The 13,629-nt window shown below is 40.6% G+C and overlaps 1 protein-coding gene across 1 annotated transcript in view; it reads right to left on the reverse strand.

The window, feature by feature from the left end:
• Positions 1–10,228, reverse strand: part of LOC106093570 (solute carrier family 53 member 1) — a 67,817-nt gene extending 57,589 nt beyond the window's left edge. Inside the window, exons 1-2 of the mRNA XM_059360873.1 lie at positions 9,964–10,228; positions 1,220–2,408 (exon numbers count right to left, since the gene is read on the reverse strand). Of these exons, the coding sequence (XP_059216856.1) occupies positions 1,220–2,408; positions 9,964–10,032 (1,258 nt within the window). The 5' untranslated portion in view covers positions 10,033–10,228. The remainder of the gene's footprint in view (positions 1–1,219; positions 2,409–9,963) is intronic.
• Between the last annotated feature and the right edge of the window lie 3,401 nt (positions 10,229–13,629).

A 13,629-nucleotide genomic window follows, 5' to 3' on the forward strand; every position in this document is an offset into this window, starting at 1 on the left:
CATGAGGGGGCATACACAATTTCGCTTAAATTCATGCACCCATCTCCAAGATCGGGCGTTTTTGAAAGTTGCAAAGTTCTAGGCCTGACAGATCCTAAACCCATCCAGAAGTCTATATGACTATCCAATTCTCAAGTACTAAGTTAAGACTCCAGTCTCGATGTCCCTACCCAATAAGAACCCATCCGTATGTTGATGATTCAGGGAAGAACTCAAAGCTCCCTCTTCGGCAAAACGATGTCCAATCTGCCAACAAGTAAAGTCCCCTTGATGGCCCGGAACCCATTTACGGGCAGGATGCATTGTTGGTCCGAGACTTCCTGATGGTCCAAGACCTATTGAAAGCAGGGATCCAGGGATATCCCTTCCTTTCCGAAGCATTCCTAACGCTGTAACCACTAAGTCATGATAGTCTAATCGAGCTGTCACACCCCTGCATTGAAATTATCTTCAGAGCCTTCATGATCGCGACGATGCAGGCCTGATCGATGCTACACCCGTCCAGAAGCCTATATGCCTCCGAAATTCTTAGAAACTCAATGAATACTCCTGCCCCGCTGCCTTAATTCAACCTTTCCGGCGAAACGAAGTCCAATACGTCTACAAGGAGGCACGCCCGGACGCAACGCCAGCTCTCATCTGAACGGAACGCCTACCCTTTTACTCTATGGGCGATCTTCGTTAACGCAAAACTAACATAAAGCATGAGGCATTCAGCGACCGCCTCGCTCTATCCCTCTTTACTCCAGAAATAAACACTACCATGGTACTCCGCATATTCTCCATCATCCCGTCGAGGGCAAAGCTGCCAGCAGCCTGTCCCACCACCGCACAGTGGGAGAAAATTGAAAAAACTATTAAAAAAAAGTCCGCTTGAGGTCTACAATATCTCCACAGATTTCGTGGATATTAGAGTTTTAATTGCAAATTGCAATTCCTTAACTGATCATCATTCCATAACTGACCATTGCAGTGGTGTAGCCATGTCTGTCCGTCCGTCTGCTAGTCTTTCTCTCTCCCTCTCTATCTCTGTCTGTCTGACCCCTTCCGTTTGTCTGTAAGTCTGTCTATCTCTCTGCTTCTATCTCTAAGTTTGTCTGTCTGTACGCAGTCACTACAATTGATATGGTGATTCAAACGGATTGATAAAATCAATATGGTGATAGTTACATCCTAACAAGTGATCATGCCTTACAAACCAAATCTCCCATCAACTTACCCAATCCCATTTTATTCCATGAAGGATTCTGACGAAAGAAGCACACCACAAAGGGTATATCCAAAAAGGCAGGCACTATGCTATTCATTTGATCGGCCAGCCAAAAATCAGCGAAATTCACAAAGAAAAATGGTGCCATAACCACACGGCTCAGCACCCGCACGGACCAATAGCGAGCCTCGTGGTAAAAGGTTTTGGTGGGATTCAACAGGAATGCCGCCATAATGGTGTACAGGAAAATCGGTGGGGCATACTGGGGTATGCTCAGCAGATCACAGTAGATGTAGAAGAGTACAGATATGGCCCATAGAACTCCAAAGACCGAAGCTATTTCCATGATATTCTGCTCGGACAAATGATTGCGAGGATCCAGTTCAAAGATCAACACATGATTAACACCCGACGAGCGCCATCCATAGACATTGACACCCCACAGGAAGAGGCATTCGATAATCAAAAACGGTCCTCGAAACATGCGCAAGCCCACTCGCCAATCTTCTCCAAATCCATAGAAGGTGGCCGAGAGAATTACTGTTATCAGCAACACCACAAAGGCACCCGAGAAGAGACCAACCTTAAAGGTAGTCCAAGGACTCTGAGCCTCTCCCAAAGGAGGTACTCTCAAACGCTTCATTGCTTTTTGGCGATCACCACCCTCAATGTCGTGTGTAAAGGCAGTCTCCGTTTCCTGTATCAACCGATCGATATCCTTATTCACATAAAAATGGGCAATTTCCACATGATTTTTACGCCACGTTGCTCCAAAGTCCACATTCAAAAGTTTGTCATGTTTCTTGAGAATCTTTCGAAAACCCGTAAAGTTTAGATTCTGATAATTCTGCAGCAGTATCAAACCCAAATAGAATTCACTAAATGCCAATTTGAGATCTTGGAGTTTGCGTGCCGGCACATTTCGCTTGCCCAGAGGGGTTTTAGATTTCCAGGCGGGTTGCTTCTTCACCGTACCCATTTCAAGTGTCTCGGTGAGTTCACTTCTAAGATTGCCGTATTTGCGTGTGGCCTCAGCCATTTTCTCCGAATAGAATGTGTTGATTTTGGCCAATTCCTTGTCGCAATAGTGAAAGAATTGCTCATCGAATTTGGCAAAATACCGCGTCAGCATATCGGGATCCACCAATTCGGCAGAGGGAGCCTGCTCCACAGCGGCATAGAGCATTGCTTTCATTTCCTGAAAGTACAAAGAAAATTTCAAGGTCAATCAATCGAACACTCTAAGACAAATTAACAAATTTCGTGTTTATACCCTACACTCGTCGAAATTTGTTATTCAAAAGAACAAAAATGTTTGCTAAAACAAGAGTTTTGGAATGTCTACTGTTTTAGCAAGCATAGAGCTGCTGTTTTCGCAAACTTTTTCGTCCGCTATTTCAACTTACGAAAACTGCTGTTTTAAATACAACCAGTAAGGAAGGGCAAAAGTCAGGCGGTGCCGACTGCCCTATAAGTACAATGTAGGAACTTTGGATATAGTTCTGAACCAATTTTGATGGACCTCGTCGAGCAAATATTTTCAAACTGTAATAACTACGGTTGACAAATGACAACATTATTGCAAATTGCCCAAAATTTGATAAACATATATATAGGAGCTATATCTAATTCTCAACCGATTTCGAACCAACTTCTCAGATAATGTGTTAATCGTCGAGGAAAGCGATGTGCAAAATGTTGACAAGATTGGTCAAACAATGCGCTTGCAGTAGCTCTTGGGGTGAAAATCTGGCGATATACATATATGGCAGGTATATCTAAATCTAGGCCGATTACTATGGAAGTCACCAGGAATATCGAGAGTCATAAGAAAATCCTTCTTGCCAAATTTCGAAAGAATCCGTTTAAAACTGAGCACTTTCTTGCAATATTTCTCAAAATCGGATAAACATATATATGGGAGCTATGCCTAAATCCGAACCGATTTCGAGCTAACTTCTCAGAAAATGTAGCAATCGTCGAGGAAAGCGTTTTGGAAATTTTTGGTAAAATGGGTCAATAAATTGGCTTGCTGTTGCTCCAGGAGTTACAATCGGGCAATATATATATGAGAGCTTTATATAAAGATGAACCGATTTTCATGAAATTCGCCATTTATGTCGAGAGTCAAGAGAATATCCTTCCTGAGAAATTTTGAGAGAATCGGTTACAAAAGACCATTTTATTGGAATGTTACTGCAAATCGGACGAGAATACATATGGGAGCTATATCTAAATCTGAACTGATTTGGAGCAAACTTCTGACATGCTGCGACAGGAAAGCGTTGTACGAAGTTTTGGGATGATTGGTCAATAAATGCGCTTGCATTGGTTCAGGAGCGACAATCGGGCGATATATATACATAGCGCCCGGTGAATTACATGAAAATCGGTATATATATATATATATATATATATATATATATATATATATATATATATATATATATATATATATATATATATAACTCTGAACCGATTTCCATGTAATTCACCAGTAAAGTCGAGAGTAATAAACAAATCCTTTCTGCCAAATCTCGAGAGAATCAGTTAACAAATGACTATTTTATTGCACTATTACTGAAAATCGGATGAACGTTTACATGGGAGCTATATCCAATTTCAATAGATTTCGTCTCTAGGACGAAAAATATGCCTGTACCTAATTTTCAGATGATTGGATGAAAACTGCGACCTGTACTTTGTACATACGGACAGACAGACAGAAGGACATAGCTAAATAGAATCAGAATGTTATTCTGAGTCGATCGGTATGCTCATCAATGGGTCTATCTCTCTTCTTTTTGGGCGTCGCAAACAAATTCACTTAGTTATAATACCCTGTACCACAGTAGTAGTGTAGGGTATAACAATCTGCTGACATATTATTACTAAACTGGCAAACCAATTTCTGAGCTGTTTAGAAAGCCCAACAACTTCAGACAAGTTCTTAATGAAATGAGAACCTAAAGTGGAACTCCTTCTGACTGCTAAAGGACACTGTTCTCTAGTCTCTTCTTCCTTGACGTCATCACAGCTTCGGCAAAAGCCGTTACTGGCAACCTTCAGTCTATCAGCATGTTTATCGATCGAGATCTACGACAGTGGAGGGCGGTTTTTGAATTAAGAAACATGTTCTCCAAGGATTTGAAGGCTGCCTGGCTGTCTGAAAGATAGTTATGCCAATTCTCGTAATGACATTATACGTGTACCTTAGCCATTCCTTCTTCAATTGCAAGGATCGCTGCTTGATACACACTGCAGTGGTCGGGTAACCTTCTCGATATAACCAGTTCTAGTTTTTCAGAGTACACCCCAAAGCACACATGGTCGTCTAGATTGGAACTATCCATGTAGATGTCAATGTAACTTCTATTACCAGGGATATCGTAGTTCCAATCGGTTCTATCACGAATAGTGGTACAATACTTTTAATCAAAAAGCGGTTCAGGCAGGGGGTAATCCACACTGCTTGGAACATCGGACATTGTATCAAGAATAACACAGTGTACGTATCCGCCAAATGAGCAAAGAGAAAGCTCTCTTAGCCCCACAGCAATGGTCGCAGCAATTTGTCTCGCCACAATGTCCACAGGAGTCGGGTCGACGCAGTCTGAGTTAAGGGCGTGAGCTACGAACGTAACATTGTGGAACAGCGAAACGGTCGGTAGGACGGCGAAAATCCTATAGGGAGACCAATATCATGAGACATTGAGGCTATTACTGAAAGGAGGTCAGTATGGCTTTCGGTATCATAACGGGACACACATGACGAGCTCACTTATGCAAAATTGGTGCGGCAAGTGATAGCATGTGTAGGGCATGTGGGAAAGATGATCAGACGTTGGAGCATTTTTTAATTTATTGGCCGGCTTTCACGGTTAACAGACACCGGAACTTAGCTGCGGATGTGAGCTAGACGAGAATGGAGCTGGGTGCGGATGCAAGCCAAGTACTGATGCAGGCTAAGTGCGGATGCAACTGGGTGCGTATGCAAGATAAGTGCAGATGTGAACTAAGCGCGGGTGCAACTAAGTGCCGATGCAGGCTAAGTCCGGGTGCGAGCTAAGGTACGGATGCTCCTAAGTGCGGATGTAACTTAGTGCGGATTCAGGCTAGTGCGGGTGCGAGCTAAAGCCGGATGCAACTGGATGCAGATGCGAACTAAGCGCGGATACAGCTGGGTGCCGATGCAACTAAGTTCGGATGCAGGCTTAGTACGGATACGAGCTAAACGTTCGAAGCCATCAACAGATGCACAGGATCATATGCATAATATGTAAGTAGTGTAATTTTCACAGACAAAAAATCTGTCATTACACGAAAACACATGCATTGGGAAAAGTACAGATAATAGACATGGTTTTCGAGCGTGGTTAATGTGGTATTTGTATCATTGAGGAGTTTTCGCAATAAATGCTATACCATCAAACCTAATATGGTTAACAAGTCATCTAACCAACGACGAAACGCGCCCCATAGTGGTAGGGGAGTGTTGTTACCTCTGGCTTTCCATTTCCATTTGCAAAGAAAAATATCAGATTGTGCTCTTCACAAACGAGAAACAAATATTTTACAATATGGGCAGAAATGTCTATCCAATGTGGACATCTCGGCTATCTTGTTATACATTCTCGCCAAATCAAGCATTCCTAAAACTTAATAGATGTAAAAATCAGTCTGTCATTTTTGAATGAATTGACGTATCTATATTAAATTTTAAACACATAGAGTGGAGGTGTTTTTTAGACAATATAATAGAATTGCTATACTAATTGAATTGAATATTGGAGATCGCAGTAGAAGTCTATGTGTTAAATTTCAACCAAATCGAATAAGAATTGCTCCTTTTAGGGGCCCAAAAATAAAATAGGGAGATCGGTTTAAAGGGGAGCTGTGTCAGACTAAAGACCGATTCAGACCATATTTGACACGTATGTTGGAGGTCATAGAAGGAGCCGCTGTACAAAATTTCAGCCAAATCGGATAATAATCACGCCGTTTAGAGGCTCAAGAAGTCAAGACCCTAGATCGGTTTATATGACTGCTATATAAGGTTATGGACCGATTCGAACCATAAATGACGCAGTTGTTGGAAATCATAACAAAACATCTCATGCTAAATTGCAGCCAAATCGGATAATAAATGCGCCCTCTAGTGGTGGTGGTCAAGATCCAAGATCGGTTTATATGACAGCTATATCTAAATATAGACCGATATGGCCCATTTACAATCCCAATCGACCTACACTTATTGTTGTTGTTGTTGTTGTAGCAGTGTGTTGTACACTGAGGGGGCAGCCCTTGCCGATGAAGGACTTCATCGGGTCAATCCGGTACGTACAACTGGTTGCCATGGGATTGCCTACACTTATCACCAGTATTTGTGCAGAATTTCAAGCGGCTAGCTTTAATCCTTCGAAAGTTAGCGTGCTTTCGACAGACGGACGGACGGACAAACGGGCGGACATGGCTAGATCGACTTAAAATGTCGTGACGATCAAGAATATATGTACTTTTTGGGGTCTTAGAAGAATATTTCGAGGTGTTACAAACGGAATGACCTATGGTGGAGGGTATAACTAAGTTCAGCCGGGCCGACTCTTGGGAACCCACCACCATGGATTCTGCTAAAAATGTATAAAAAATAAATTTTGTTGAAGGTCATAATGTTATTCTACATATCAAACATCTGTCACACCAGCAAAAATTAAAGCTTCTAGGAACCGAAAGAGGTTGATCGCGAGACCGGTTTATATGGGAGCAAAATCAGGTTATAGACTGGTTTGGACCGAATTTGGAAAAGTTATTGGAAGTCGTAACAAAACACCGCATGGAAAATTTCAGCCAAATCGGGCGCTATATACTGTTATAGACCGATTCGAACACACAGTTGGCACAGTTGTTGAAAGTCATAACAAAACACTATGTGCAACATTTCAGTCGAACAAAAATTGCGGGCTCAAAAAGTCAAATCGGAAATCGGTTTATATGGCAGCTATATCAGGATATAGACCGATTTAGACAGTACTTGGCACAGTTGTTGAAAGTGCCAAGGCTGGAACTATATCAGTTTATAAAACGATTTGAACCGTACCTGGCATAGTCGTTTGAAGTCATAACAGAACACTACATGCAAAATTTCGGCCAAATCGGAAAAAATGGCGGCTTGTAAGGGCTTAAGAAGTCAAATCCGGAGATCGGTTAATATGAGAGCTATATCAGGTTATAGACCAATTCGGACCGTACTTTAACAAGTTGTTGAAAGTCATAACAGACAACAAGCAAAATTTGGAATGTACTGGACACAGTTGTTGCAATCCCAAACGATCTACATCGATTTTAAGTATCTGTGCAAAATTTCAAGCGGCATTCGACCGCTATCGTGATTTCGATAGATGGATGTTAGGACGTACGGACGGACTTGGCTAGATCGACTCAGAACGTCGAGACAATCAAGAATATATATACTTTATGGGGTCTTAGACGAGTATTTCGAGGTCTAACAAGCAGAATGACTAGATGAGTATATTGTTAGTCGAATTTCTTGAACACTATAAAGATGTGCGGGATCATCAAAGAATGCTTTTTGTAGAGTTTTTTGAGCAATTTCCAGCAAATAAATATTGAAAGTCGGACCATAAATGCGTTTTGGCAGCCCGAACGAAATTTTGTAGGGCCGTAGTGAACAACTTTGAAGGTCCACCAATGGGCCCCGGACCTTCTAGGGCACATCAACTGGTTAAAACCTGATGACATCTTTATCCGTTAAAAAACGACACACTTATTTCCACTATTTTTTTTTTAATCCCACTGTGCGATGATAGAGGCAAATTTCGACAAACCAAACAGAACAATGATCCAGGGTTCTTCTCAATCCCGCAACTGACCAGAAGCGTAAGGAGCAAGCATTACGGGATGCATACAATATCGCGGCAGCCCCTGGCCCATGAGCACTTCAAGGGTTGATCCGATACACAGAACCCGTTGCCTAACTACAATATAAAGGTGTGATTGTGGTATAAAAGTGACGGATTTTTATATACAGCACCTTAGGATGGGGGAATACTAATTTAGTCATTCCGTTTGTAAAACCACGAAATATTCATCTAAGACCCCATAAAATAGGTATATTCTTGATCGTCTCGACGTTCCGAGTCGATCTAGCCATGTCTGTCCGTCTGCCCGAACAACCGGCTGTCAAAATCACGATAGCGATCGAACGCGTAAAGCTAGCCGCTTGAAATTTTGCACAGATACTTAGTATTGATGTAGGTCGTTGGGGATTGCAAATAGGCCATATCGGTTCAGGTCTAGATAGCTTCCATATAAATTGATCTCCCGATTTGACTTCTTGTGCCCTTACAAGCAGCAATTTTGTCCGATTTGACTGAAATTTTGCACATAGTGTTCCCTTATGACTTCCAACAACTTTGCTAACTACGATTCAAATCGGTCAGTAACCTGATATAGCTCCAATATAAATCGATCTCCCGATTTGAATTTTTGAGCCCCTGGAAGCCTCAATTTTTGTCTAATGTGGCTGAAATTTTGAACGTTGTGTTCCTTTCTGTCTCCCAACAACTGCGCCAAGTACGGTCCAAATCGGTCTATAACCTGGTATAGCTCCCATATTTGGCTGCAATTTTGAATGTAGTGTTTTGTTATGAATTCCAATAACTGTGCCAAGTACGGCCGATATCAGTTTATAATCTGATATAGCTCCCATGTAAACCGGTCATCCTTCATCGGTCCTTGTCCGGTTCCTAGAAGTTTTAATTTTATGTGGTTTAACAGAAGTTTGGTATGTACAGTCAAATTATGCCCTTCAACTAAATTTATTTTGCATAAATTTTTAGCACCACCATGAAGGTGGTTTCTCAACATTCGGCCCGGCCGAACTTTGCACGCCTTTGCTTGTTGTTTTTTATGGAGAAAACATATATTGGGTTGCCCAAAAAGTAATTGCGGATTTTTTAAAAGAAAGTAAATGCATTTTTAATAAAACTTAGAATGAACTTTAATCAAATATACTTTTTTTACACTTTTTTTCTAAAGCAAGCTAAAAGTAACAGCTGATAACTGACAGAAGAAAGAATGCAATTACAGAGTCACAAGATGTGAAAAAATTTGTCAACGCCGACTATATGAAAAATCCGCAATTACTTTTTGGGCAACCCAATATATTAAAAAATTTTATATTTACAAAAAATCTGGCCTCCTCGTTCAGCATTTGATTTTTTTTTTAATATCTCTCGCACCGTCTAAACATCAATGACGTATGCTTTTTGGTTTCGCTCCCATTCTTATCCTAACATTCTCATACACAAACACATGTCTACTTGTACCCCTTACATCTACACTAGCACAATGGGCACCTGTTGAGGCCATTATTGTTTGTAAACAAAGTTGCCAATGATGCACGTGTTGACCCCATTGTGGTTTGTTTACAATTTTCCCCATAGCGTGCTGTCAAAACAGCTGCTATCCTTTGCGCCTGTGCTAAAAAATATCCCAAATTTTAACATGTGCTCTCTCTCTCGCTATGACGTCATCGATTATTTTGAATTCTTTTTTTAGTCGAATGCTTTCTGAAGACGTTTTGGGGGGAAGATGAAAGATGGATGGTTTAAGCATATACACACATGAAAATTTTTTCACTTTCACTTTTCACGGACATGGAGGATTTTGGAGGAAAAACAAATAGTATGCGATATTTGATACAATTCAATTCACTTATTTTATATAGATACCTCATAATTGATATATTGTTTGCGCCATTCCGGCGTGATATGGGCCGTCAAGTGCTCGGCAAATTTCATTATTTTGCTTTTCGATGATTAACTTTGGCACTACACATATTCCTCATTTGTTTATGGCCCCCTACCAATCCCAATGTGGCGGAATGATCAAACGCACAAACACCCGAACGCTCGCACAAAATGCACTTATAATAATTTTAATATTTGATTTTCGGTTTTCTCTAGAGGAGGCGTTTGTTTTTACCAACGCGTTGTTGACGACTGAATATTTCCCAAAACAACTGAAATTCTTCGAGAGGATTGTTTGTGTGTGGCGGTTAAATGTGCTTTCGAGGCTTTTTTGGTGGGGAAATTTTCACATAAAATTAACTACGAGCTTTAAATGACCTGAGAGCTTTCATTGCCTTTTAGTTAATAAATTTTAACAGAAACGGAAGTTATGTTTAAAAAAATAAGTTAAATTGCTAGATTTAAAACTATAAGCTCTATATGTGACGGACATATCCAAATAAGGCATAATCTGGACTTGATTCGTCAAAGGTGTAGTGTACTCAGAGAAAATCGTTGGTAAAAACAGCAAACATGTTTGATATATTGGCAGAAGTCTGCTGAAAATGGGAAAACTGTACTTTCATGCTAAAACAGCAAACGTTTCCTGCTGTTTTCATAAGGAAAAAAAAACCAAAAAACCACACATATGTCGAAAATATTTCACAACAAGTAAAAGCGTGCATAGTTCGGCCGGGGCAAAACTTATATACTCTCCACTATGGACCGCATTTGTCGAGTTCTTTTCCCGGCATCTCTTTTTAGGCAACAAAGGATAAGAGATACGAATTTGTATGCTATTGGAGTTATTTCAAGTTATGGTTCGATTCGGTCCATAATTGAAATAAATTTTGGAGACCACAGTAGAAGTCATTGTGTAAAATGTCAGTCAATTCCAATAAGAATTGCACCATTTATTGGCTCATGAAGTCAAATGGGGCGATCGGTTTATATGCGAGCTGTATCAGTCTATACACCAATTCAGACCATATTTGATAAGTATTTTGAAGGCCATAGGAGAAGCCGTTGTACAAAATTTCAGCCAAAACGGATAATAATTGTGCTCTCTAGAGGCTCAAGAAGTCAAGATCCTAGATCGGTTTATATGGCACCTATATCAAGTTATAAACGGATTTGGCACAGTTATTGAAAGTCATAACGAAACACGTTATGCCAATTTTCAGCCACATCGGATAGGAATTGCGCCCTCTAAAGGCTCAAGAAATCAAGACCCCAGATCGCTTTATATGACAGCTATACCAGGTTATTGACCGATTTTAACCATACTTAGAACAGCTGTTGGAAATTAAAACACCTCGTGCAAAGTTTTAGCCAAAACGGATGAGAATTGCGCCCTCAAGTGGCTCAAGAAGTAAAGACCCAAGATCGGTTTATATGGCAGCTATATCGAAACATGGACCGATATGGCCCATTTACAATCCCAACCTAATAAGAAGTCATTGTTAAAAGTCATGACACAAGTCTGTTCTAAATTTCAGCCAAATATGATGAAAATTGAGGCTTCTAAGGGCTCTAAAAGTTAAATCCGTGGATCGGTTTATATGGGGGCTATATCTGTTTACAGACCGGTTAAGATCATACAAAGCATAGATGGTGAAATTCATAGCATTAGTCGTTGTTCTAAATTTCAGCCAAATCGGATGAAAATTAAGATTTCGGGGGAATCGGATGAAATTATATGGGGGCTTTATCTGTTGATTGACCGTTTCTGATCATACTTTGCATGGATTTTGGAAGTCAGAACTTTAGTCTTAACTGCAAATTTTAGCCAAATCTGATGAAAATTCAGACTTCTAGGGTATCAAGAAGTCGAATTGGGGTATCGGTTTATATGGGAACTATATCCAAAATGGAACCAATATGGCTCATTTGCGATCCCCAACGACCTACATCAATAAGCAGTATTTGTGCAAAATTTCAAGCAGCTAGCTTCACGCGTTCAAGTGCTATCGCGATTTCGACAGACAGACGGACGGACGGACATACGGACATGGCTAGATAGATTTAGAATTATGGATCGTCTCGCAAAATATATATAATTTATGGGATCGCGGATCAATATTTCGAGGTGTTAAAAACGGAATGACTAGATTAGTATACCACCATCCTACGGTGGTGGGTATAAAAACGTATAAAACTGTCAATGTTACGCATGTTAATATGTGAGCTCCATAAATGCACACAAGAGCATACATTTCATGGTATTGTAAGGCCGGCAACAGGAGCTTCCAACCATTTAAGTCGCCAGGACCTGATGAAATATTTCCGGCAATACTACAAAAGGAAGCAAACTATCTGTCGGCATATATTTTCACAGCGTACCTAAGACTTGCATATACTCCGAAAGATTAGGGAGTAAGTGGCAAAGGGCAAGCCACAGAGGAGCATCTTATCTCCACTCCTTTGGGAGACCACCATAAACAACATATTACGGATGTTGACCTTAGTAGATCGATTTCGATATCGGACAAGATCAAGTACTTAGGAGTAATCCTGAACAGGAAACTGAATTGGAAGTGTCACATTCAGGAGCGTACTGAGAAGGCTCATAGATGTTGGGCACTATGCAGACTGTGCCGTAGGCTCGGAATGGTCCTGAATCCGAGGAAAGATCACTAGCTCTACAGTAGCCCAAATGGAACAATACTCACTTACGCCTCAGTAGTTTGGTGGACTGCAATGGAGAAGAAGTGCAACAAAAGGATAATAAATATAACAAAATACTGGTCTTTTTGGCAGCTATATCAAAAAATAGACCGATCTGAACCATATAAGACACGGATGGTAAAAAGCCTAACATAAGTCACTGTGTTAAGTTTCGGCGAAATCGAATAATAAATGCGCCTTTTATGGGCCCAAGACCTTAAATCAAGAGATCGGTCTATATGCCAGCTATATCCAAATCTCGACCGATTTGAACCATATTGAAAAAAAGATGTCGAAGGGCCTAACACAACTCACTGTCCCAAATTTCGGCGAAATCGAATAATAAATGCGCTTTTCATGGACCCAAGACTTGAAATCGAGAGATTGGTCTATATGGCAGCTATATCCAAATCTGGACCGATCTGGGCCAAATTGAAGAAGGATGTCGAATGGCCTAACATAAAGCAAAATCGGATAATAAATGTGATTTTTATGAACCTAAGACCTTAAATCGGCAGATCGGTCTATATGGGGGCTATATCAAGATATAGTCCGATATAGCCCATCTTCGAACTTCTAGTTTTAAAGACTGTAGCGTGATTATAACAGACAGACAGACATGGCTAGCTCGTCTTAGATTTTTACGACGATCAAGAATATATAAACTTTATAGGGTCGTAAGTGGATATTTCGATGTGTTGCAAACGGAATGACAAAATTAATATACCCCCATCCTTCGGTGGTGGTTAAAAAAACAGGGGTTTCAGCTACCAACGGTGATCTTATTGATGATGTTCTCTAGGTAGATAGTCTACCGCTTGAGTAGTCGCTTTGGCCGTCGCGGTTTGCGTGTGCCATTGTGATCGCCTTCTTCACTGGAGCAAGCTAAACCGTTGCTCAGTGGGAGGAAATCGAAAAAAAAAACTATTAAAAAACCGGTAT

Source organism: Stomoxys calcitrans, chromosome 1 (assembly GCF_963082655.1).
Source record: "Stomoxys calcitrans chromosome 1, idStoCalc2.1, whole genome shotgun sequence".
Classification (NCBI taxonomy): Eukaryota; Metazoa; Arthropoda; class Insecta; order Diptera; family Muscidae; genus Stomoxys; species Stomoxys calcitrans.